General features: G+C 45.1%; 1 protein-coding gene across 1 annotated transcript in view; it reads right to left on the bottom strand.

Annotated features, from left to right (window-relative positions):
- LOC122806732 (valosin containing protein) overlaps nucleotides 1–27,715 on the bottom strand; it is a 1,741,209-nt gene that overhangs the window by 902,868 nt on the left and 810,626 nt on the right. Inside the window, exon 10 of the mRNA XM_044077401.1 lies at nucleotides 4,800–4,912. Coding sequence (XP_043933336.1) covers nucleotides 4,800–4,912 — 113 coding nt within the window. The remainder of the gene's footprint in view (nucleotides 1–4,799; nucleotides 4,913–27,715) is intronic.

Genomic DNA, 27,715 nt, shown 5'->3' with positions numbered 1-27,715 from the left:
GGTCCAGCTACGTAATCCAGGATGAGAAGGATAGAGGGCTGTGCCATATTGGCTCCCTTAGCCTGGATTCCAGGTGCAGAACCTTTTCCATTTGTCTGCATAAGACTTTCTGGTGCTAGGACGTCTTGGCTCACGGATAACATTCAGAGCCTGTTTACTTAGAATGGCAGTTTGGTTCGGGATTAGGGAATAAGCCAAGCTGCCAAATTGAGTGTCTGCAACTTGGGATGCATAAATTTCCCTTCCCTCTGGATCAGGAGGTTTGGAATCTAAGGAAGATGCCTTGGAGGCAGCGGGGGACAGGCTGCAAAGCAAGGGGTACCAATGTTGTTGGGGCCAGTCTGGGGCTATAAGAATGGTCCTTGGTTTTTCTCCCTGATTTTGAGCAGTACCCTGGGGATAAGTAGGGGGAGGAAAAGTCACAGAACTATAGATTGACCCAGGGGAAGGACAGGGCATCCACTTTCCAAGCCATGCAGTGATGCTCCCTGATGCAGAAGTTTGAGCTGATGGTTGGTGTGGGAGGCAAAGAGGTCGACCCTCAGGGTTCCCCATTTCGGGGACATTAGGGTGAAGATACTTCTGTTGAGTTGCCACTCGTGTGGGTCCAGAAGGTTTCTGCTTAATTGGTCTGCCAGAGAGTTGAGAGAGCCTAGTAGGAATTGTGCTAACCGGTGTACTTGCATGGAACAGACTGAGCGTCAAAGGGTCATGGCCAGCCTGCATAGAGGGTAGGAGCGAGTCCCCCCCTGCTTGTTGATGTACCACATCAGTGGTGGTGTCTGCTTTCATCAGAACCCCTGGAGAGTGAAGGGGTTTGAAAGCTATCAAGGCGTGCTGCACAGCCATCTCTTTTTGTCTGATGTGCAGAGTGTTGGGCTCCACTGGCCCTGTATGGACCTGTCGTCCAGGTGTGCATCCCATGCATTGTCTGATGCATCTGTGGTGAGGGTATGGAAGGCAGGGGTGGGGAGAAGGGCAGTTCCTTGTTGTGGAAGTATGCTGTTGCCCACCAAAGAAATTCCTGTCTTAGGCAAGGAATTATAGGTAGAAGAGTTTCCAGGTCTGGGGAGTGTTGACACCAAAGGCTCTTTAGGTACCAGTGAAGGTTTCCTCATGTGCAGTCTGGCACATTGAGTAGAATGCAAGATGCCATGAACCCCAGAGCTTGCAGGATCTTCCTTGCAGTCAAGCTGGGGCCTGGTGGCTAGTTGAAAAGTAGGCTGTCAGGAAGATTTTGTTTCGCTGGTGTAAAGAATGCCATCTGGGATGCTGTGTCCAGACTTGCTGCCAAGCAGATTATCTTTTGGGTGGGCACCTGTTTGGATTTCTTTTCATTGATTTGTATCCTAGGGAGGTTAGTAGTATCTTTACAAAGGACAGGTGCTTCAGCAGCTTTTCCTGGCTGTCTGCCTGAATAAGGCAGTCTAAGTATGGGTAAATTTGAATATTTCTGTGTCTGAAAAATATAATGGCCTGAGCCAGACATTTTGTAAAAACTCTGGGAGCAGTAGATAACCCAAAGGGAAGCGCAGGGAACTGAAATTGTTGAGATCATGCTCTGAAGCAGAGATTTCCTGCATGATTCCCTGATAGGAATGTGGAAGTAGGCCTCTGTTAGTTCTATGGGGGCTAGCCAAGTGTCCTTAGACAGCATGGGTAGCAGCTGTTGGAGGGTGAGCATTTTGAATTATGGGATCACCAGGAAGGTGTTTAAAATGGATAGATTGAGAAAGGGGCACCAGATTCCCTCAGAAAAAAAGTCTGAAGTAGACACCTTGGTCTATTTGTTCTGCAGGAATGTGCACTACTGCTCTCAGAGAGAAAGAAAAGGATTTGTTTTTGAGCTTCTGCCCACTGATTTGGTGGAAAATCTGGGAACCCTTTTTGGGTTGGAAGGGTATGGAAAGAAAATTTGTATCCCTGAGAATGTTCAGAGCCCATTGGTCCTTGGTTATGGTGGCCCAGTTGCTTGAGTGAAATGAGTTTTCCTCCTAGGGGTAAGTGAAGGTGGGCGGGGGGGGCGAGTCATTGTGAGTTCTTACCATAAGGGGGTGACTTAGAACTCCCTGGTTTTGAAGTGGAGGTAGTCCACTGCTTATATCTCTGCATTCCCTGGGACTGCTGTTTGGGTGGTCTGTTTCCACGTAGCCTAGGTTGGGCTGGTTTACTCTGAGCAGGAAAGGACCAGTGCTTGGAGGGACAATGCCTGCAAAACCTAGGGGGCTGGACTTGTAAGAAATCCTTAACTGTTTGCATAGAATTTTATTTTTCTTCCATCTTTAAGACCTCCTCTGCCTTAGTACCAAATAAGTCATCTTTGTGCAAGAGGGGTTCCAAACAATTTAGATTTGACATGGTCTGGCAGGGGTTGTTCCTTAAGCCATGCATGTCTTCTAATGACAGATCCAGTGACTGCTGCCCTGCAAGAAGTTTGCAAGGCAAAACCACAGTGCAAAGTATGTTTAGATACTTGGCTTGCAGAATGCATTAGATCTTGTAAATCTTTAGATTCTGCCCAAGCAGGAAGGGAAGACATTTTTTGTTTAAGGAGTTCCAGGGTACGTTGATGAAATTTCAGCATATGGAACTGACAATTTAGTGGCCTGATAGCAAGAGTGGCTGAAGTGTATATTTTTTACCCCCATCTGTCCAATACTTGTGAATCTCTGTCTGAAGGTGTGGGATTCTTAGAGGTTGCTTTAATCCCTTTTGGTCCTTAAGAAATTACCTCAGTGTTAGCTGTTGGATTTTTAAAAATATATTTGTGCGAGATAGGGACTCTATAGTACTCATCTGGTTTTCTGGGAGCAGAAGGTACGGCATCAGGAGTCAAGCTGGACTCAAGGAAATCATTCACAACATCCAGGACTGGAAATATGGCCAAGGGTCTGTGTTGAAGATCTAAAAATTCCGAGTCTCTTTTTAGACTGAGGGTAGTCCTGACTCTCCCATTGGAAATGCTCCCTTAAAGTATGCAGGGTTTCCCCACAATAAAAATCCTCTGGTGGAGAGCCTGAAGGAAAGGAGTCCTCTGCATCAGAATCCTCATAAGTGGAGAGGGGTTGCATGCCTTCATAGTCAGATGCATCAGATTCAACTTACTTGTTCAGACAAAACTACAGGGGACAGATCTCTTTTTGAGGGGGTACCTTGGCTTCCCCTGATCAGCATAACAAGGTCTGCCATTTTAACCATATGAGACTGAGACAAGGTAGCAGGCACCTGAGAGTGGGTCGTTGGTTTCTTGGGTGTGGTTCGAACCCTGAGCCTAAGAAACGGTCGTTTTTGAAAGAACGGTAGTCGCAAAAGAAGATGTCAAGATCTGACATTGCAAAGGACTTCTTCGGAAGCTGGTGCCTGCTCAGCAGCTCCAGACCCATCCAATGTAGAGACGACTGCAGGATCCATAGTCTGAGTGTTTTGTGGCATAGTGGACTCTGAAAGGGTCTCAGTAGTGGCATGCAAATCAAAAGTGGGCATCAGGGGCTGCGAAAGCACCTCAGAGTACCAGAGGACTGACCAGCTTAATGGAAGTGTCTGTAGGTTTGGACCTGTCCAGTCTGTCTTTATCTTTGTTTTTTTCGAAAGATCTGCTGTCGGATGGCTTACCAAAGCCATATCGGAATTAGAAGACTGTAAACGAAAATATCTGGCTACAATTAGGGCTAGATGACAGTTCTGGGGTTGAACAAAGCACAGAAGCAACAACAGGGGACGTCGTGGTCTGGGCCTAAACAAATGACGTAGTAAGAGTGGAAGTCTGTGTGGCATTTGCTTTCCACAGGCGAGACAAAACTTTGACATCAGTTAGTGAAAGAAAAAAGGATCTCCAACATGGTATTTAGCTTTAGAAGACTTGAACTTCAACTTCAATTCGGAGATGAAAACTTGGGAAGTGGCAGGCTGGTACGCGTGCGAACTGCTTATGCTTCGGGCTCCACAGCAAGAAAGACTGAAGCAATGGCGTCAGCTGCCTTACTTTATACTGACAACCTGACGTCAGTCCTCAAGCAACAGCAACTGACGCAGAAGTACTAAGCCTCTGGTATTCGGGCCAGCCGAGGGCTACCCAGGCAGGGAATAACTCAAATGTGAAGACTGCAACAGTGAAACACGAAGATCACCGATAGTACAGACCAATGTAATTATGCAGTATGGTGAAATAAAAAAGGCATTTTTTTTTTTTTTTTTTAAAGCAGATAGAAAAAAATTACCAACAATGGTAATTTAAAGATTACCTTGATTAAAAGGTAAACAGAAGACCAGCTATGGTAAGAGCTTACTATACATAACAGTAGCAGTCCTAACGCCAGCAAGAAATTGAGGGAACAGTACAAGAAAGAAAAATTAACTTTTGAAAGCAGAAAAATTATTAACTCACAAATGTTCACTATATGCCAACTCAAGAAAGGAACCTGTGTCTGAGCACAATGGCAGCAAATGAGATCTGAAGTAATGGGTATGGGGACTAAGGCAATGTGGATAGAGGGAGGAGCTCACGAGTTGGATCCAAAGTCTTGAGTATGTGGCTGAGTCGGATCCAAGGATGAGATTCGAACCCATGGGTTAAAAATGAAAAGGACATCAACAAATCGTATCTATTAAATACTAACTAGTCTACACAGCATCACTTGCTGGTAAAGAGTGCTTGCATACACAAGATAAAGGGGAGTTTAGAAAGGACTACATTAGCATGTCTCAACTCATTTTTCCAGCTATATGAAGTAGTGTCTGTTAACAGTAATTTACATTAGTTCCTGAGGTGCAACTGCTCAGAGCTCACACTGTCTACTAACCTGCTCAAGGTCAACATCATCAGCCAACTTCATATTCTTAGTGTGAATCTGTAGGATCTCTAGACGACCAGTTGCATCAGGTATACCGATATCTACTTCTCTGTCAAATCGTCCTGTAAAAAAACAACACGTTTACATCCCGTAGCACTCCTAGAAAGCTATTTTTCATTCACTCCAATGGAACACTGAACGTCTGCTCTGCAAGCAGAGCCTAAGCTTTTTGTTAAAATCAAATCAAGTCCACATTAAGGAATTTTATCTATGGAACCAGAGGGGTTATTTGAAACAAACAATTCAGCACAAACTATTTTATAGTGATATTCTTTAAATTCTAGCCATTAAAACTGGATTTTATAAGTCACCGTAAACAGACTAATACTCTGTAAACTTCATACCTCAGCAACCATGCAAATTACTCACATACTGTCAACAGCATTTTGTTCATCCAACCGAAAGCTTTCACACAGGACTAAGCTGTTCTATCAGTGCCACTTGGTTGAGACTTAGAGAAATAAGAACTTTAGTACAATATAATTACATTAAAGTATTACTACAGTAATAATTCAATAATTTGTATGCTGCATGATTTTGGAAATAAATGTAAATATGAATAGGCAATATTAGATGCCTACAGGTGTCAGTAAGATGCAACTAGAAAACTCCCGGAGGTGTCACTATGCTTTAATGTGTTATAACACGATAAAAACTCATGCACATCCTGGAGTGCTCCACTTTCTATACAAACAGAATCAAGAATTCCTTAAAAAAGGAAACAATATACTTCTAAGACACCTCAGTAAGCAGATATAGCTTTCATAATATCGAAACGGGTTGTACACAGCCTACTCCAAGCAGGGGGATCTAATGAAGCTTCTTTAAGACACAAAAAAGGTAGTTGCTATAGTCTCATATGCCATGAGAAGTGCAGTAGCTTGAGTGAATCGGTATCCAGGAAGAGAAATCACTTCTGTTCAACACTTAGCATGTAGCCAACAGCTACTAAAGGAATGGTTTTAAGCATGATGATTTTACTTTGTGTAAAGTTGACAAAAAAAGATTTTGGACCTATAAAGTGGAAATCTTGTGAAGGAAGCAAGCACAGTGCTGATCTGTATCAGCTTAGCTATAGAGTAATCCAATCAATGCATCTGAGATTCAGAAAAATTGATGCGGGAGGGGACTAGCTCAAAGTTATAATAAAAAAAATGCTGCATCAAGACACTGTTTAAACTAAAGTGCATACTCATTGTATCAGCTCTTTTCTGAGATGACCTCCTGCAATGGGAGAGTTTACACTCCCAGTAAGGGACATTTAGCAGTACAATACATCTGCCTGTCCACATTTAAGGGTGTGCTTTTCTCTAGTTTATATGGCATAACATTGTCTGGTCGTGGAATGAGCAACCACCCTTTCTTCTAAGACTCCTCAATGAAATTCAAACACCAGAACGACAAGGACAGAATATAAACTCACCATATAGGTTCATAGGTAGGTACTAGGCTATCGGCCCTGGGACCTATACAAGCTCAGCCAAAAAGGTACCCTGGCTTTTGCCACCCAAGAAAATTATTTTTCTGTGCCACTGTCGAGCAGAGCCACAGAGGTGATCCCCGGGATGAATTTCCTATTTCCCATCCAATCAAGATTTTTCTTGAAGAGTACTAATAGAGGAGCTTTGTTTGATATAGATAGGTAGTTTATTCCAGAGTATGGAAAGTATCTGGGACAGGAATCTATCCCTCCGGCATGTTCTGTTTATTGTGACAAGGTTTAGGTCCCTAGAGCGTGTAGCCCGGAGGGATTGGAATTTCTTTAAGTGGAGCATGTCCAATAGCTCTGGGTTTGACATAGCTTTGTATGTTAGGCAGAGATCACCTTTGAGTAGGTGATATGCGACGGAGTAAAAGCTGGAGTTTTTTGAGACCGTCTGCGGATGGCATCTGCTGGAGGCTGGTAATCGTCATTGTGAGGTATTTCTGCAGCCTTTCCAGTTGTAGATGTCTTGTGATGTACATACCAAAAGGGGCATTGTACTCTATAATGGGTACAATGAGTGATGAGTAGAGGGGAACAATGACCTTTTTTTTCTGGATGAGAATCCTTTTGTGATGGTGTGCCACATAGGGATTTCCTGACTACTGTGGCGATGTGATTATCAAAGGAGAGACTACTGTCCACCTGTATCCCCAGGTCTCTTATCACACTTTCGGTGTTAAGTATACTACCGTCAATGTTGTAGTTCATGGGTACAGAGTTTTTAGGCACTTTTTGGCATTGAGCTTGAAGCCATGGCTTTGACACCAGGCATCTGTCTCAGTGAGGCCCATTTGCAGGATGTCCACATCGTTAGGAGTTTCGATTATGGCTCCTAGTTTGCAGTCATCTACAAACTTCGTTAGCCAAAGAGCTTCTGTGTTAGACTGTACTTCAGAGAAGTAGATAAACAGGAGAGGACCCAGGACTGAATCCTGTGGTACTCCACTTGTCACTAGTCTGAAGTCGGATTTGGAGTCTGCTACTTTCATAGTGTGGGTTCTGTCAGTGAGCCAGTTGGCAACACATCTTGTGACAGAGATTTATACCTAGTTTAGTGAGTTTATGTACAATTCCAGAGTGGGGGGTGGTGTTGAAAGCCTTGGCAAGATCTAGATAGGCTGTGTGAACCACCTTACCCTTGTCTACAGCTTTGGTGACTGCTTCAAAGTAGTCCATCAGGTTTAGGAGACATGATCTGCCTTTTCAAACCCGAACTGGGTGGGATCCAGTGTTTGGAGATTACCAATGTCTGTTTACAAGTTCCATGATAATACGTTCCATGGCCTTGCAGACCAGGCTCATCAGGCTAATGGGGCGGTAGTTCCTGGGGTCTGTGGTGGCTCTCCCCTTGTGGAGTGGGATAACAGTTGATGTGCGCCATTCAGCAGGCACAAAGCTTGAGGTGAGGCTATGAGTGAACATGGTACTTAGGTGGGGTGCCAGTTCGTTCTGTAGTTCGTGTAGAACGCAGTCTGGGATGTTGTCTGGTCCCATGGATGCTATGTTCTTGGCTTTGGAGAGTGTTTTTTACCTGTGCAGCCATGATTACAGGAACTTTGCATTCTTCCGGTATAGACATGGGCTCTTTAGGGGGTGAGAGGGGGGTAAACTTAGCACTGAACCTATCTGCCAGGATGTTGGCAATATCAGTTGGGTCTGTATATTTAGTGCCATTGTGCTGTAACTCAGAGCAGATGTGAGTGTTGCCATTGAGATTCTTGACATAGCTACAGAATGCTTTGTGGTTGTCTTTAGAATTGGTGGCGATTTTGTTTTCGTAACTAGCTTTGGAGGATTTTATCAGGGATCGCAGCTTCTTACTGAGGCTGACCAGGAAGCTCCTCCACTCGTGGGATTTTACTCTCTTTTGCAACAGTTTCTTCCTTCTGTTGTACGGTTTGTTTATGGTGGGGGACCACCAGATTGGCTTCCTTTTTTTGGAGGATAGCGTCTTGGTTCTGTTTGGGATAGCACGATCCATGCACTCATGTAAGTGCTTATAAAGTGCAATTGTGTAGGATTCAGTAATAGTAACTGTATTGTCCATCTGCATGGGTGTCATGAAGTTCACCACTTCTGTCTTGAGTATAAAGTTGGCTTTGGAGAATTTTTTTACCATGGTTTCCTTAATGGGGGGGGGGTGGATATCTACGGTAATTAGCTTATGGTCGGATCAGACCAATGAGGCATTGACTTCAGGTGTGGAACACCTGTCACTCATATTGGTAATGACTAGATCTAGGATATTGTTGCCCCTGGTGGAGGTGTGGATAAATTGATCCAGGGCATTGGAGTTTTTGAATTCCAGAAAGCGTTGAGTGAAGGAGTTGGTACACTAGTAGTTTTCCCATTAATGGTGGGGTAGTTGAAATCGCCCATTATTAGGGTGTTTGGTTGAACCCTAATATTTTCCAGTACATAAAGAAAAGGAGTGGGAATCCTGGGGCATGGTGGGTGATCTATAGCAAGCTACAATTTGGATTGCAGTTTTGCCCAGAGTTAGTTGCACTTGGATAACCTCGATATACACAAAGATCTAACCATGAAGGGAGTTGGAGCCTGATGACAGGATAATATCCATTACGGAAGGTCCTCGTATTAAAGAGCTCAAAATAAATACTTGCATTTATTACAATATCTTTTGAGTACACTTTGCAGTGGCTATCAGCTACTGAGAATCCAAAGCAGTACTCCGTCAAAGTGTTCAGATGACACTCTTGCTACAAAAGTGCCAAAGGGAGACCAACTCCATCGCCCAAGTTTGAAAAGTACAGTTGTGTACACTTACCAATGTATTCACTGTTGCAGTCATCACCTGTGGGTTATCCCTGCTGTGGTAGCCCTCGGCCGGCCCAAATACCAGAGTCAATGTTTTTGTGTGCCAGCTGCAGTCACCTGTAGTCTTGACGTCAGGTCGTCAGTGCTATAAATTAAGGCAGCAGACGTCATTATACCAGGCTTTTCTTGCCCTAACCCGTCAGAAGTACAAAGGAAAAGAGAGAAGTGGTCCTGGTGGCTAAAAGCCAGCTTGGGTAGCTTCTCTCCCCCTAGGGGAAGATGTTAAATGGGGGATGGAGGGAAGGAAACCAAGACTGCAACAGTGAATACACTAACATCTATATTTATGGCAAGTGTACACAATTTACTATATTCATGTTTCACTGTTGCAGTCAACACCTGTGGGTGGCTTCCCAAAGCTAAAGAAAAAGGTGGAAGGATATGTTGAGTCCTACGTATGGGTCAGGGGGACCTGCAGAATTGCAGAGGCAAACCCTGCCCTAAACTTTGGAAAAGAGAGGTAGGTGATAATGCTTTGTAAATGTATGGACAGAGGTCCAGGTGGCTGCTTCCAAGATGTACCTGGTAGATACTCCTCTGAGGAAGGTAGTGGAAGTGGAGGCTGCCCTAGTGGAGTGGGTATGCATAGACGTAGGGATGGGTTTCCCATATAGTCAGCAAAAATGGATACAGTGTGAAATCCATTTGGAAATGGTTTGTTTGGTGATTGGCTTCCCCCTCTGCCCCTGGGGCAAAGCTTACAGAAAGCTGGTCTGTTTTTCTGAATGGCTTAGTACTGTCCAGATAGTATCAGAGCTGCCTGTGCATGTCTAGTGAGTGTAGAATTCTCTCCCCTTGTTTTGAGGGGTGGGAAAGTATATGGCCACCTGGTTAACGGTCACAACAGATACAACCTTGGGCATAAAGAAGGGGTTAGTCCTCAGAGACTCTGCATGGAAAATTATGAAGGACTCAACAGCCATGACAGCCTGAAGTTCCGAGACCCTTCTGGCTGAGGTGGTGGCTAGTAGGAAGGCAGTCTTCCAAGAGAGATTTCTGTTCTGTTGAAGTGGCAGGTTCGAAAGGAGGCAAATGTTAGTTTCTCCAACACATAATTCAGGTCCCAGGGTGGTGTTGGGGGCCTTCTGGGAGGCCTGATATTAGAAGCCCCTCTGAGGAATTTTTTAATCAAAGGATGAGAGAAGAGGGGTGGGTCTGTATCATAACAGGCAGAGATGGCAGAAGCATGGATTTTAATAGAGGAGTAGAAAGAGGCCACTATTGAGCAACTCTGCTAGGTAATCCAGGATGAGCGGGATGGAAGGTTGGGAGGTACTGCCCCCTTTTGATAGCTTCCAGGAGCAGAATATTTTCCATTTTCTTGCATACGATTTTCTTTTGCTGGACCTTCTGGCCTCTGATTATGTCCAGGACCCGTTTGCTTAACAGGGACTCAATTTTTATTGTGCAAGCCATGCTGAAAGCTTGAGCGTCTGCAGGTCTAGGTGCAGTAGCCTCCCCCTCTCGAGTCAAGAGGTTTCATATCAGGGGAAGCAGCTTTGGGGGCTGTAAGGTCAGACTGCGTAATAAGGGGTACCAATGTTGTCTGGGCCAATCTGGAGCAATGAGGATGGCCTTTGGTCTCTCCTCTCTTATTTTGATCAGAACCTTGGGAATAAGGGGCAGAGGAGGGTATGTGTACACAAGGGAGCTCCAGGGGAAGGTCAAGGCATTCACCTTCCATGCTAGGAGGTGGTACTCCCTGGTACAGAACTTGTGCAGCTGGTGGCTGAGGTGCGAGGCAAAGAGGTCCACTTGTGGGGTCCCACTCTCCGGGGTGATTTGCAGAAAGATTTCTCTGCGGAGCTGCCATTCGTGGGGGTCCACTAAGTGCCTGCCTACGTGGTCCACCAGTGTATTGATCCCTGTTAAGTATTGGGCAATTAGGTGTAGCCCCATGGAGGTGGCTGTAAGCCAGAGACTCATGGCTAACCTGCAAAGGGAGTAAGACTGGGTGCCCCCCCCCGCTTGTTAATGTATCATTACTGTGGTGTCATCTGTTTTTATAAGGAGGACCCCCCGGCCTGAGATGGGGTTGGAGGGAAGTCAGAGCCTTTTGCACTACCATCGCTTCTTTCTGGCTGATGTGCAAGTGAAGTTCCTGGGCATTCCAAAGGCCTTGGGTATACCTGCCTGCTAGGTTAGCGCCTCAAACAATGTCCAAGGCGTCGGTGGTGATGGACTGGCAGGAAGGGCAGAGGATGAAGGGAAGACCCTTGTCCATGGCACAGGCCTCTTGCCCACCACAGAAATTAGCCCCTTATACAAGGGGTCAGAGGGAGTGTGATCTCTAGGGACAGAGTGCCGATACCAAATGTTCTTTTAGTACCACTGAAGTTTTCTCATGTGAAGCCTGGCGAGAGGGATGAGAAGGATGCAAAATGTAATATCCCAAGGCTTGCAGGAACTTCCTTGCAGTGAAGTGCCTTCTGGAAGCCAGCTGGGTGAAGTAGAGGCAGGAAGCCCTGCTTTTCTGGGAATAGGAAGGCCACTTGGGTTGCTGTGTCAAGCACAGCTCCCAGGAAAATTTTTCTGGTGGGGTTTTGCTTTGATTTTTTCTCGTTGATGGTGAACCCTAGGGAAGCTAGGAATGATTTGACAGAGAAAGTCCTGGAGCAACTTTTCTTTGCGGTCTTGAGGTAGTCATCCAGGTAAGGGTAAATCTGTATATTTCTCAGTCTGCAGAATGACATAGCCGGGGCCAAGCATTTGGTGAATACTCTGGGAGCAGCAGATAAGCCAAAGGGCAGAGCAGAGAACTAAAAGTGTTGATAGCCTGCTCTGAAGAGTAGGAATTTTCTGCACAATAGGGAATTGGGATCAATCAGGGAGATGGGGATGACTGCAACAGTGAAACACGAACATCAGTGAAATACGAAGAACATCAAGCTGGATAATTCATTCCTATCAATAAGCATTGTTATTATGCTTGTGTATGTAAGTGTGAAGTATATTTAAGATTAATTAGTTGGCAACATTTTCACTTAGCACTTTTAAGGTCCGTTTGCGATGATATGTTATCTTTGGTGGTCTGGCAGGAAAAGGATGCATGAAAGCAACTCTTCACTGCCATAGTGGAAGGGTGAGCAGAAAGTACAGTTGTGTACACTTACCATAAATGTAGATGTTAGAGTGTATTCACTATTGCAGTAATTACATTTGGGTAATCTGTTTTCAGGTTGCCCTAAGATGGCCTGATTAACAGTCTTGGGTCCTGCATCGGTTGCTGTCCCTTCTTCCAAGACGTCAGGTTGTCAGGGGTATAAAACATGCAGCAGACGCCACTACATCAGTTTTTCTTGCCCCAGATGTCAGGTGCCGCTGTAATGGGGAGCAATTAAACATAAAAACACAAAGGTATACCTCCAAAAAAAAAAAAAAAAGCAAATGCACCAAAAAGGCTTTTAGGCATAGTAAAGGATAGTAGAGGTATAGCCAAAAGAAATTAAGGGGCAGGAGGGAGGGTAACCAGGACTGCAACAGTGAACACACTAATATCTACATTTATAGTAAGTGTACACAACTGTACTATGTTAGTGTCTCACTGTTGCAGTCATTACATTTGGGTAGATTCCCAAATCTATGGTTAGGAGGAGGAGTTTAGAGAGCATTACGGACAGCTATAAGACCCTGCAAGACTGCAGTGACAAAGCCAGCTCTGGATTTAGAGAAAACTGGTAAATGATAATGCCTGGTGAAAGTATATACAGAACTCCAAGTAGCAGCTTCTAGGATGTCCCTGATAGGAACGCCTCTGAGAAAGGCTGTAGAAGTAGATGCAACCCTGGTGGAGTGAGATCTGATCCCCTGGGGGATAGGACTTCCATGGTGCTTATAAGAGCAATGAATGCAATGGCTTATCCATTTAGAAAGTACAGTTGTGTACACTTACCATAAATGTAGATGTTCAAATGTATTCGCTGTTGCAATCATTACATTTGGGTAATCTGCTGGCAGGTTGCCCTCAGTCGGCCTGAATTCCAAAGTCTTGGGTCCTGCTGTCAGAAAAATATGTATTAATGTGTGTATGCTTAAATGCTAATTAGAAACCAAATAAGTTAACACATTTTTCATTCTATTTTATATGCACTGTTTTATATATAGTTGTTTCATATGAGACTGAAAAGATGCTTTTTGAAACTGCAGTGTGCTTTCTGAAACTTGCAAGATGCCCTCTGACCTAGTAATTGCTAGCACAGCAATATTCATGTTTATGCCTTTTGGAAATGTACTTGAGAAGCAGGTGGTTATCTGCTAGTCAGGAGAGAATGAACGAACAATGCTATATCCTGTAAATGTAATGATTTTAAACAATCAGCTCTGTTCGAAATATGAGAACATGTGCAGCTGCAGAAGTTTAGAGTTAATACAGACAAAGTATTGTTAGAGAAATGAACTACCCGCTTTGTGCTCGAATTAGCCATAGTACCTTGAATGGTAACATTGCATATATCTAACTGGTGGTAGCCAGGGCCACGTTTTCCTTAGGAAGCTTCTCACAAAAATTGATAAATCAGCAGAATATTATGAAAGCAATTACTAAATGATGACAAAACTTGTGATTCACTACGTCAGCTTGGTAGGCAATGTCTTATTAGAAAGTGTATAAAAATGTAAGCATTTCCTGTTTCTAGTTAGACACTCTGTATTAGCACGTTTTTGTCTCCTTGCTGCAAGATTAAAGTGCCTTAACCTGAACCTACCGTGTTTTGATAATTTTTAAAGTATATTTTTCCTTTGACCATTTTGGTCCTTCGGACCGGAAAGTGCCTCTCACTCTAGGCCCAGGTCAGTATTGGGCCCGGTGGCATGTACCCATATGGAGAAGTGGCCACATCGGCTCTTCTGTTTTGAAAGACCTCAGACTGAATTGTCGTTCGAAAGAGGCCGGCCACTGTTTCTGATCTGGGATTGGAGGACGAGTCAACGTTCCAGTGGATCAACTCACGGAGGGTCAGGTAAGGAGGAATTTACCTTTTTTCTGTTTTAGATCAGGGACTTGTTACAGTACTGTTTTGTCAGGGAGATTTGCATGGGCAGATCAGGGACAAAAAGATTGCTGTCTTGTCATAGATCAGGGAAACAGAATAGGTAGACAGTTATTCTAGATAAACTGTGAAAAGGTGTAAAATCGTGGTACCACGTGATAAGAAGGGCTACGTAACAATTTTTTAACTTAGCTAAGGCAACATGGGAAATCAGTGCACGAGAAGTTCCCAAGACCCGCCCCTAACCGAAGACGTGAAATATATGCAATTACAGAGTGCGATAATGTCAAGTATTATACAAAATGGGTTGATATACAAATTTGATGGTAATTTAGATAAATCTTCACTTATTAAACTTGTTAGACAACTTAAAACAGACGCGAAATGTCAGCTAAAGAAGCAACGACAATTAGGAGTCCCTCAGGCACACAGGTGGCTTGAGGAAGCAAACCGCAGGGAACAAAAGATTAAAAATTCAAAAGCAATGTTCTTAGATGAAGACAATAACTTGGTAATAGCAACAGCCCCTCCTCCGCATCCTTTACCAGAATATGAAGCGAGTGGACAAGCTGATCCACCTCTGCTATACCCAGCTGTTCCTGCAAAATCAAAACTGTTTGTCAGGGATCCTATCAAAACCAGGTCTCGAACACGCAACATGAGAGGGGATATTGAATTATATGAAATAAATAGAAATTCACAAGCTATGAGTGAGGAAGAGATATGTCCACTCATAGAAGTACCAAATCCACAGGCAGGACAGGATCAGACTCTAGTATATAGACCGTGGACACCAGAAGACATCCAGAAAGCCACAGAGGGAATGCCCCATCCAAAAGTTAATTTTAGAAAATTCTTAGAAGACTTACAGGGCATGAGGTTAAGTTACCATTTGAATGGAGAAGTAGAAAAAGTAGTTAGACAAATTGTAGGTCCAGATTGGATTGGCACATGATCAGTGGCAACTGGAATCCCTGTGACGCAGAGCTTAGACCACTCCCACATAGTAACGCAGAATTGGACAACAGAGTGAAAGGTCTGACAGACCGAATCTCTGAGAAATGGAAGCCTAGGGCTGATTGGACTTGCATTAATCAATGCATACAAGAAGGTGAAACTGTTGATAGATATGCCAGATTATTAGAATGTTTTAATCACCATTGTGGAATGCAGGTACCTGAAGATCAAACACATGATTCCCCATATGAGCAACAGCTAAAGAATGCATTTTTAAAAGGCAGTATTGCGCCCATTAGCAGCTTTATTACAAAGCACATGGTAGATAATCGAACAAGTAGATTACAGTCATTACTTGAATATGCAAGACATGCCGAAAGGCATTTTAATAGCAAAAAGAAAAAGAAAACACAAGTATTTGCAGTAGAAGACGGATCAGAAGTCTTAGTACAAACTGGGAAGAAGGGTAAGAAAAATACCCAGGGAAACAAACAATATGATAAACAATCAGAGGACTTTGAAGAGAGAAAGAAAAGGGGTGAATGTTTCAAATGTGGGAAAAAGGGACATTTGGCAAGGGATTGCAGGCTAAATAAGAAGGTAACCACGGAAAATAAGGAGGGTGAGGAATGACTATGATAGTCAAGAATCACTAGATAGGAAGGAACAAGAAAAGACAAATGCAAATGTGGTAGAAAGAGTAGAGGATGTGACAGAATAGAGGATGCACATGAATTCATAGATAATGAAGAAAATTTAATTTTGGACTTAGCATTATTGAGCTTAGAGCTCTACTTGGCAGACAAAACCGGAAGGAACACTTCTGGTAGAAGGGAGGGAAGTCAAATTCCTTTGTGACTCAGGGGCTTCACGGACCCAGATACATCCTTCCAAACTACCAGAAAATTCAGAATCACTAGACTACATATTAGTAAAAGCAGCTAATGGACAGCTGTATTGGGAGCCACTCTCCCACAACATAGCGATAACTGACCCTGTTTCAGGGATGACCCAGAAAAGCAAAATAAGAAGTTATGTACTCACCATAATGTTCCATCTGAGTAGGTATCCTCATTTGTCTGCAACCTTTGGGATACGGATCTGAGCCGGCAACTTTATCATAGCATAGATCAGAGCTCCTAGCTCCTCCCCTTACCCATAATCCCCTGCCTACCCTAACTGACCTCAGATCAAGTTTGCCCCATAGCACAGCAGATAAGTGTCCCAATGGGAACTTATGCTAACACAAGAACAATCATATTGGTCAGGGGGAAGGTTGCAGACAAATGAAGATACCTACTCAGATGGAACGTTATGGTGAGTACATAACTTCTTAATCTGAAGTAGGAACTTCATTTGTCAGCAACCTTTGGGACAGAGTCCCCAGCTACATAAATCTTGGGTGGCCTTCATGGAAGGATATTCCAGAGCACCGCATAGCCAAAGGACGCCCTACCTCGGGAGACATCTATTTTATAGTGGCTGATAAAGGTGCGAGATGAAGCCCAAGTGGCTGCAGAACAAATGTCATCCAGTGGAACCCTAGCTTGAAAGGTCGCAGATGTGGCAATGGCCCTAGTAGAATGAGCATGGACTCCTTGAGGTGCAGGCCTTCCCGAGCTCTGATATGCTAAAAGAATACAACTCGAGATCCATCGAGAGAGAGAAACTTTAGAAACTGACTTTCCGAAATTACTTTTGGCAAAGGAGATAAACGGATCGGATTGCCTATGATCAGCAGTTCTATGGATATAAAATGTAGTTGTCTGTGTACGTTTAAGGAATGTAGCTTGTACTCTCCTTTGTTATGAAAGTTGGGGAAAAACACTGGAAGATTGATAGATTGATTGATTGATGTTCGCTTCTGAAGATACCTTAGGTAGAAAGGACGGATTGATCCTGAGGTAAACCCTATCCGGGTGAAAGACCAGATATGGTGGTTTGAGACAGAGCTTGCAATTCCGACACTTTTGGCTGAAGTTATGGCCACCAAAAAGGCTGTCTTCCAAGAGAGAAATTTCAGATCAACCGTGGCCGCCGGTTCGAATGGGGGACCAGTCAAGGCCTGCAAGACTAAGGATAAATCCCATGGAGGTACCACCTCTAACTGGAGGCCTAAAGGAGGATGGTACCCTTGAGGAAGGTCTTAACACAGTTTGGAAGTGATAAGAGGGCCAGACTCTTGCCCCACATGATAGTATGAGATTGCTGCCAGTTGTACCCTGACTGTGGAAGAACTAGCCCCCTGGTGAAAGAGAGAGGTTAGAAAATCTAGAACAGACGATATCGGGGCTGTAAAAGGGTCTAAACGACGGTTCTGCCCAAATGGTGAAGCGTTTCCACTTACTCCGATAAACCTTCCTGGTGGAAGGCTTGTGAGCTGCTAAAAGAATGGCTTTGACCGGTGATGAGATCCCAGAAGTCCTTATGAGGAGTGGAACTGGAGCAACCAAGCAGTCAGCTTCAGGTTGACCAGGTTCGGAGTCGGAAGACCGAGAGGGTGAGAAATGAGATCCGGAATGGGATCCAGAATCCATGGTGGATACACTAGGTGAGACCATAGGTAAGGGAACCACGTCTGACGAGGCCAGAACGGGGCAATGAGGATCATCTTGCTACCCAGCTGCCTGGCTTTCTGTAATAATTTCAACATCAGGGGAAGAGGAGGGTAAGCATAAAGCAGACCGGGAAGCCAAGCATGAACTAGAGAGTCTCTCGGGGACTCCCCCGGAGGGGGGATCAGAGCGAAGTAATCGTTGCATTTGGTGTTTGAAGGAGAGGCAAAAAGATCGCAACAAGGTTGCCCCCATTGGACAAATACTTGCTCTGCAACTCAATGGTTGAGAGACCATTCGTAAGGAGTCAGGATAGTACGACTGAGCTTGTCCGCTAGAATATTGGACCATCCCGGAATGTGCGTTGCTATGAGAAAGCGGTTGGTGGAAATCGCCCATTCCCACACACTCATGGCCTCGCGGCAAAGGGGGGTAAAACCTGGTTCCCCCCTGTTTGTTGATGTACCAGACGACCGACATGTTGTCTGTCTGTACTGCAATCGTCCCTACCAGAAGAGAGTTGTGTAGTGCCTGCAACGTCAAAAGCACCGCCCTCATCTCTAGGACATTGATATGCAAAGAGGTCTCTACGTCGTTCCATGTGCCTTGGACTGTCCTGCCTGAAAAATGCCCCCCACCCCAGGCGAGAAGCGTCCGTGGTCACTGTGTCGACTGGCGGAGGTAGTGAGAAGGGACGTCCCGTGTGGAGGTTGGGAGACTGGAGCCACCACAGGAGCGATCTTCTGCAAACCTTGCTTAAGGAAATGGGGTGAGACAGGGGGTTGCGAGACAGGGACCATTGTACCTGCAGGGTCCACTGCAGAACCCTCATGTTCAACCGGGCCAATGGCAGCAGAGGGATTGCAGCCGCCATAGATCCTAGGGCCCTCAGGATCAATTCCGTCGAAGGAGGTTGCAGTTGAAGGATGGCCTGCACGTGCATCAGGTTCCGAAGCTGATCTGGAGTCAAGAATGCAAGCATCTGTCTGGAATCCAGTCTCGCCCCTATAAAATCCAACACCTGTGTAGGGATGAGAGAGGATTTGGTCATGTTGATGGTTAATCCTAATAGTGGAGCCAGACTGAGGAAATAATCCCTGCATGAACAAAGTAGATGCCTTGTTGAGGCTGTGAGGAGCCAGTCGTCCAGGTATGGAAAGACCTGAATTCCCTGGAGTCTCAGGTGGGCCGCTATTATTGCTAGGACCTTGGTTAACACTCTGGGGGCTGAGGTGAGACCGAAGGGGAGGACCCTGAACTGAAAGTGACTGGCTTCCAGCCAGAAGCAGAGAAACCTCCTGGAACGCCTGTCCACTAGAATGTGATAGTACGCATCCTTGAGGTCTATGGAGCACATCCAGTCGTCCTTAAGCAATAAGGGGAGGACGGATTGCAATGTGACCATTTGGAACTTTTCTTTGGGTACCGCCATTAGGAGAGAGAGGTAGAGGATGGACCTCAAGTCCCCCGTCTTTTTTGGCACCAGAAAGAACCTGGAGTAAAGCCCTGATCCGACTTGATCTGGGGGGACGGGCTGGATGGTCTTTTTTGCAGAAGCTGCTGAAGTTCTGCAGCAGCCGCCTCCCTCTGACTGGGTGGAACGTCGGGAAGGCTTCTGATTCTGGGGTTTACTATAAAGGGAATTTGGTAACCTCTGGATATAATACGAAGCACCCAGCGATCCGTTGTTATGGACTCCCATTTTGCTAGGTGCCTCGAAAAACACCCCCCGACTGCCTCCAGAGTGGAGCAGTCGGGTAACCCCTCAGGGGTTCTGCGTAGACCTCTCAGAGAACGGTTCTCTGGACCCAAAATTCCTGGGACCCACTCTGCCTCTGGGGCGGCGTCCTCCCTGTCCTCCTCTGCCACGAGAGGACTGGTTTGTCCTGAGAAGACTGGGATTGATGCGATTTTCGGAACCACATCTTCTGACCCTTTTGGTTCTTGGAAAAGGACCTCTGTGGCGCAGAGAAGCGAACTCCGACGGCAGACAAGGTCTTCCCGTCTTTCTCACTCTGGACAAGAGTGTCGCGAATGGTTTTGCCGAACAGTGCAGAACCAGCAAAAGGGGCATTCGCGAATGACGCCTTAAAGGGTTCCGAGAAGTCACAGTGACGGAGCCAGGCGTGTCTCCTCATGACAAGCCCGACTCCGCCTGCTCTAGTGGCTCCCTCCGTAGCATGAGACAACAGCCGCATAGAGGTGTTAGAGATAGAGCGGAGGGTGGCCATTCGGGAGTACAACAGATCCTTGTCTCCTTCCGACATTGACCCTGGGGGGGAAGTAAGCGTATTCCTTAATTAGATCCCGCTGCATCCAGATAACGTGTGCCATGTAGTTCAAGGCCCTCAGAGAAGGTCGCTGAACTGAAGGCCCGCTTCCCAAGAAGGTCCATCGTGCGAGACTCCTTGCTCGGAGGATGAACCATGGGGCTCTCCTGAGCCAACTCTTTCTTGGTGGCTGCAGCCAACATGGCATCCACAGGGGGACCTCTGCTCCAGTGTGATCTCTGCAGGGGGGCTCAATTTTGTCCGGACACTTTGGGATCGTCTCTACGGTGTCCGGTTCCTTCCAAGCCCTAGAGGATACAAGATCCACCAGGGGGTCGGGTGGAGGGACACAAGAGGTAGACGGTCCTGCCTCAAACACCTCAAGGAATACGGACTCATCAGAGGAAGCCTTGGGGGCAGACCACCCACTCCTGATTTTGAGCATTTCCATGATGTCTCCAAATGAGACATCCTCGGGGGGTGATCTAGGGGAGCCTTCCCATTCATCCAAGTCCGTATCTTCGGTGAGACTCTCAGGGGAGTCTATGTGCCTCCTTTTGCACTTTGCCTTGTGAGGAATCTCCTCGGGGGGGCTGTCCGAGGAGTCCTCACGGGCTGTATCCTGTTCCACTGGAACTCCTAGAGGCGCTGAGGCAGGCTGCCCAGAGGGCCGGATGAGGGGAGCCATGACCAGATGAGGAGTGCGGGAGGGAGCCGAAGCCAGGACCGGAGGCCTGGTAGCACTTGACAATGCCCTCTCCACCACAGCGAAAGCAGAGGGGAAGCCGCTCTGACGGATCCGAGATCCAACTCCCACTCTGACCCGAAGCGGGGATCGGACCCGGCGCAGAGAACGTCAGATCCGAAGAACCCTTTTGCTCCGACCGGGATGGAGCCGAAAGCACACCGAATCCCTCTGATCCGAAGCTCGGCCCACGGCTCTGAGAGGTCGGATCCGACAAACTCGAGGGAGCCGGAGCCGACGTGTCCACAGCACGGTCGGCTCCGACCCACCCCCGGATCCAACGTGGCTCGGCTCAGAGCGCTGCGAACCGGGAATGCGGGTCGGAGAAGGAGCTATAGGAGCAAAAGGTCGAGCCTCTCCGGGGCAAGAGCACTCCCATCTGCATCTGGGCCTGGATGAATCTCATCATCCGGTCCATGTCCGCATCAGACATGCTAAAAGTGGACCTCGAAGAGGCCACCGAGGCAGACCTGGAGCGTCGCCTCGATGACCTCAACGGGGACTGGATCACCTCCTCCTCGGGTCCCGGGGAGAAACAAGGGGATCGGATCTAAGGAGGAGGAGATCGAGAAGACTTGGATGGAGAAGCCCTCTTGGCAGGTGGGGCCGATGAGGAGTCATCGGCCCGCCGCTTTAGGTGCTTTTCCCGCCACTTCTCTTTCCTGGCCTCCCTATCCTCCGGAGCCGAAGCAGGAGGTTGAGTCACGGTTTGAGGAAGGGAGGCAGGAGTGACCGCTACCAGGGGGGTAGCATGCACCGAAGTACCGGAGGCCGAAGCAGAGTCTGGGGGTAGAAGGCCCACCAGGACTAGCTTCGACCTACGATCCTAGAGTGCCCTGGGGTTGAATGCCGCGCAAATCGCGCACCCCAAAGAGAGGTGTTCAACCCCAAGGCACCTAACGCACCGAGTGTGGCCATCAGCCGGTGAAAGCTTGTGACCACACTCAGTGCATTTCGAAAAAATGGCTTTAGGGGCCTCCGACATTACTACAGTAAAGCACACTCACTAGGACCCTAACACTCAAGTCACACATGCTACGACCAGCGGGGGAGGGAGAAATATTTTAAATTAAATTTAAGCTGAAAAGCTAAAATAATAATAAGATTAGTGTTAAGGGTAAACCTACCACGCACACAATCACTCACTCAGAAAGAAGAAAAACCTTTTTTTTTCTCACAAAACCGCCAAGAGCTCTGGAACCTAGCTGCTGCTTGAAGAGCGGCAAACTAGATCTGAGGTCAGTTAGGGTAGGCAGGGATAATGGGTAAGGGGAGGAGCTAGGAGCTCAGATCTATGCTATGATAGAAGTTGCCGGCTCGGATCAGAGATCGGATCCGTATCCCAAAGGTTGCTGATAAATGAAGTTCCTACTTCAGATTTGTTGCTTCTGCAAAATGCCCAGTGAATCTCTTGGGCAGAGACTTAATGCAGATATTTGGCATAGCTGTAGTTCCAACTATGCAGGGTATGGAAGCACAGCGACAAATGGATACTTTTGTAGTGCGACCAGAGGGTGAAACATTTTATTGGTACAGTCAGGACTTAGTTACGAGTGGTCCAGGGGCAGTGACCAAAGAACTGATGAACGTAGCCATCAGTAAATCCCCCTCCCTTGACACTGATAAACAGCATTTGTTGCATTGCACTCTATATTACAGTAACAGACCAGGACCTGATAAATATGAGCAAGAACGGTTTAGAAACCATGCTAATAAGTTAGTATTGCGAAATTTGTACTGGGACACAGAAGGAAACAGTGTAGTAAGCTGTTCATTGCTCCAGGAATTCCTAGCACTTTACAAATCTAATCGATTACCACATGTAAGCTTAACTAAAGATAGAAATCTGAAGTGGGCAGACCTAGGAGAAAAAGTCACAAGGTGGGAAAAACAGACAGTTAGAACTCTCTGAACAAGGTACACAAAGGCAGAAATTAAACTGGATAACACAGACACACCCAGCTGTGCACTCACAGGCAAGTGAGGATAGCTGAGTAGCACTCTTACTAGAGGAAGAGGAAAAAGCCTTACGAGGCATACCAGAGACTCTCTGGTCAACAGGGAAATCAGATGTAGGACTTATTCGTACAGCAGGACCAGTTACTATTACGCCAAAATCAGCATTTAGACCTCAAAAGAGACCGTATCCCTTAAGAAAGGATGCAGAAATAGGAATCAAACCTATAATAGCAGCCTTACTTAAGGAAGGCGTCTTAACAGAATCTCCTGATTCACCATGTAATGCACCCTCATTTCCTGTTAAGAAAGCAAACTGGGAATGGCGTATGGTCCAAGATTTACAAGCTGTAAATGACGCTGTTATATTCAGGGCACCAATAGTGCCAGATCCACACACTTTATTGAATGATTTAAAAACCTCAACAAAAGTATTTTTCTGTGGTAGATATTAGCAATGCATTTTTCTCAATACCGATACACCCAGACAGCCAACATTGGTTTGCATTTACATTTCAGGGGAAACTGTATACATATACGAGACTACCACAGGGATATTGTGAAAGTCCAACAATATTCACACAAGAAATGGCAAGTAACCTGGCGGGATTTATCCCACCGAAAGGTAGTCAGATTTTACTTTATGTAGACGACATTCTGCTGCCAGCCCCCACCCAGCAAGAATGCAGAGAGGATACCATAGCATTATTACAATTTTTAGCTACTCAAGGACACAAGGTAAACAAAAACAAACTGCAACTTTGGAAAAAACAGGTTAAATACCTGGGATATGTAATATCCCAAGAAGGCAGAATATTAGATGACAGAAAAACAGCAATATTACAAGCACCTAGACCAACTACCAAGAAGGAAATTATGTCCTTCCTGGGAACTAACAACTTTTGTCGGAGTTGGATACCAAATTATGCTTTGAGTCTGCTCCGCTGACTAATTTGATATTCAAAAAGCTGATGGCAGCACAGGATTTATTAGAGTGGACACCAGAAGCAGAATCAGCTTTCTGCAAACTGATAGCTTCTTCCTTAGTTTTAGGATTACCAAACTATCATAAGCGATTTTTCCAAACTGTAGACTGTAAGCAAGGTTATATGACATCAGTGTTAACACAACAACATGGGGACAAACAATGCCCCATAACTTACTATTCATCACAGCTAGACCCAGTGGCACGATCCTTGCCCCACTGTGTACAAGCAGTAGTCGCAGCTGCAATGGCAGTGCAGGCTTCAGCCTCAGTAGTATTGTTCCACCCTCTCACATTGAGAGTGCCTCATGCAGTTGAGATTATTTTACTACAAGAAAAAGTAGCATATCTTTCTCCTGCTAGACATATTTCCTGTATGACTATACTGTTGAGCCAACCTTGGATGACAATTGAATGATGCACAACTTTGAATCTGTCAACCTTGCTCCCAACCCCTGCAGATGGCAAACCACACTGCTGCCTGCAGGAGATTTAGCAAAAGACATTACCTAGAAAAGACCTTACAGATGTTCCCTTGGATGATGCCGAGGTGACATACTATGTGGACGGCTCGTGCAGGAGGGGTCCTACAGGACAGAATCTAGTGGGGTATGCAGTAGTTTCTGATACCGAGATTTTAGAAGCAAAGTCTTTACCACACAACTTATCTGCATAAGCAGCAGAATTGATTGCCTTGACAAGGGCATGTACCTTAGCAAAAGGTAAAAAAGTAAACATTTTTACTGACTGTCCGTATGCTTTTTCTACTGTACATGTTTTTGTGCAGCAGTGGAAAAATAGAGGAATGATAACATCTACTGGTAAACCAATTAACCATGCGCAATTTATTTTAGATTTGTTAGACTCTATTCAGTTACCTCAAGGTAGCTATTTGTAAATGTGTAGCTCATACCAAGCAACAGGATAGAAGTTCAAAAGGTAATGCGAGGGCTGATACAGCTGCAAAACAAGCAGCTTCAGAAGTTTTTCTTTTGAGTGAGGAATTACAACCATCTGAGATTTTAGATTTAGAAATGTTAAAAAGAATGCAGACACTTGCTACAAATGTAGAAAAACAGAAGTGGATAAAACGAGGAGCAATCCTTGAGAAGGGACTGTACATCTCCAAAGAAAAGAAACCAATCTTACCATCTAACTTGTTTAGATATGCAGCTTTGTTGAGCCATGGGCAGTGCCATGTCTCAACAGGGGGGATGGTACAGTTAGTGAATCGAGTGTTTACGACATATGGATTTACTAATTACACAAAAAATTTTTGTGCAGCATGCCATGTTTATAACAAGCATCATGCACAAGGGGCAGTGAAACCTAAGCAAGGGAGTTTCCCTATACCACCGTATCCATTTCATACTATTTGTATGGATTTTATAGAACTGAACAAATGTGAAAATAAGAAGTACTGCCTTGTCATTATAGATATGTTTTCCAAATGGGTGAAAGCTTTACCAACTAAAAATCCAGATGCAGCTACTGTTGCAGAAGTCCTTGTTAAAGAAATTATTCCTAGATTTGGCATACCGGAAAAGATTTATAGTGACAATGGCACACACTTTGTAAATCAAACTATACAACTTAGTCGCTATTTCGGGATATCACTGAAAAACCATTGTGCATACCACCCCAAATCTGCAGGATTAGTAGAGAGGCATAATGGGGTGTTGAAGAATAAGCTTAGAAAATTGATTGATGAGACACAAAAGAACTGGGTGCACTGTTTACCTCTAGCACTGTTGAGCATGAGAACTGTTCCAAATGCAAAAGGGTTAACTCCTTTTGAAATTCTGTTTGGGAGGGCATATTATACACCTCAATGGAAACCTCTCATGTCTGCAGAGCAGGAGGCTGACAGTTCACTTGCAGGGTATAGGAGGCGATTTTTGAATAACAAACTTTTGCAGTTAAATTCTGTTTCAGATAAAGAGCAAACAAAACCATCGGAAGCAGCAGTAGCCCCAGGCACCTGGGTATGGGTGAAGATAATGAAGAGAAAAAACTTGAGTTCTCCGAAGTGGGAAGGGCAGTACCAGGCACTACTGTCGACACCCACTGCAGTCAAGATCGCGGAGCGAGCATTCTGGATTCATTTGACACACAGTAAACTGGTTAAGAACTTTGAACTGGACAAAAACCTTGTTTCTGTTGTACGATAACAAAATGACCAGGTATAGAGCAAACAGACACAGAACAACCTTAGAAAACTTGCATGATTACTCTGGTAGCTATACTGATAACATTGTTTTTTGTTGTGGCCTTTCTTTTTTCCTGCCACAAAAGTTGAACTGATTAAACATGAGCCGAACATAGACTGGCACCCAAACTAACACTTATCAGGCAATTATACGTGTGTATGCTGAGACTTTTAATGTTTCGAACTGCTGGATCTGCACAGCCATACAAACAGCATACGGGGGGTTATTGACTGCAGTCCCCCTAGGGGTCAATGAGACCTGGGAAAATCTGGTTTATGACAGTATCTATTAAAGCATATGATAAGGTAGCACTGTATTTGCCTGTGACACAAAAGGGAATTGTATGTTTTTATAAGAATGACAATTCAAGTGGGTTGGAGCAAGTGTAATGTGACTGTACATTATAAATGTTATACCAAAGCAAACAAAATGGGTGGAACTTGTAGTTCAAATTATGACTCATTTCTTGAGTCCATGCATAAGACTACTGACCAAGTGCAACGTAATCTGTACTTTTTAAACAATTATCTGTAATAGATAGGAAAATGTTTCATGCATGGCAGCCATTTCGTAACAAAGTAACTACTAAGGTAGAGGACTGTTATTTTGTGTGTGGTAAAAAAGCATATAAATGGTTACCTGAGAATTGGTCCGGCAGTTGTTTTTTGGGGTACCTGGTCCCGGCCATATGACACTGCAGTTTTGCCTCAGGGAAATATTCGAAATACCAGAGATGTGGCCAAGAAAGCTGTCAGAAAGCCTGAAAATCCAGTGGGACAGATCGACGCAGGCTGGAAGGACCATCATACTGTGGGTACCAAACTGACGCACATGGACTTGAGTGATGCTGTCATATCATGGGCAGGCATATATGGCGCAGTAAAATCGATTTGGGAGCTGCGAAAACTGTCCAAACTTCTCGAAGTAATGAGTAATGCAACTTTTTCTGCTCTTGAACTGATAACTGATGAACTGAATGCTATGAGAACTGAAGTGCTCATGAACCGAATGGCTCTCGACTTCACCCTAGCGGCGAGGGGTGGTACGTGCGCTTTAATCAAAGAAGAGTGCTGTGCGTATATACCAGATCAACACGAGATAAATGACCACCTTGAGGTGATACAGCAAGCGTCGGCCATGACCAAGCCAGGCCCAAACCCTCCGACGGACTTTTTCCAGAATTTGTTTGGGGGGGGTGGGGTTCCATCCTAATGAACATCTTGATTGCCATTTGTGTGGGACTACGCCTAATAGGAGCTTGTATTTGTTGTGGTATCCCCTGCATGAAAAAGTTAATCACAGAATTTATATATATATATATATATATATCAGTTTCTGAGACTATGTATCAAAGTACTGAACTTGAAGAATTGTTAGAATGTGAAACACTTCCATAAGTTTAAACTGAATGACTAACTGCAAATCCTGAATGGAAGAGGTTAGGAAAAGAAGCAAACTTTTAGTTATGTACTTACCATAACTTTAGATGTATGGGATCCATCTCGCCTACATTCTCTACAGATGGGTTCGGAGCCGATCCTCGGCTCCGACTCAGCACCTATACAATAGAACGCAGTCTCTTATTGGCCGAGTTACCTCATATCCCAGGATGCACCACTACCACTTCCCCAGATCTTGTTTGTCCGCACTCATGCTCACAGAAACATACTATTGTTATAACATTCTCAGGTCTTCAAGAGAGGAAAGAAGTTCAATTTTGGATCGTCCGGTCTCTCCTGGTCTACGAGGCAGGGGGAAGGAGGGTGGGTTATTAGGAATGTAGGAGAGATGGATCCCATACATCTAAAGTTATGGTAAGTATATAACTAAAAGATGTAATGTGATCCTATCTCGCCTACATTCTCTACAGATGGG

The sequence above is a fragment of the Protopterus annectens genome, chromosome 1.part1, assembly GCF_019279795.1.
Source record: "Protopterus annectens isolate FY-2018-M chromosome 1.part1, PAN1.0, whole genome shotgun sequence".
NCBI lineage: Eukaryota > Metazoa > Chordata > Ceratodontiformes > Protopteridae > Protopterus > Protopterus annectens.
Note: the sequence above shows the minus strand (reverse complement) of the source record. Positions and strands in the feature narration are given on the sequence as shown.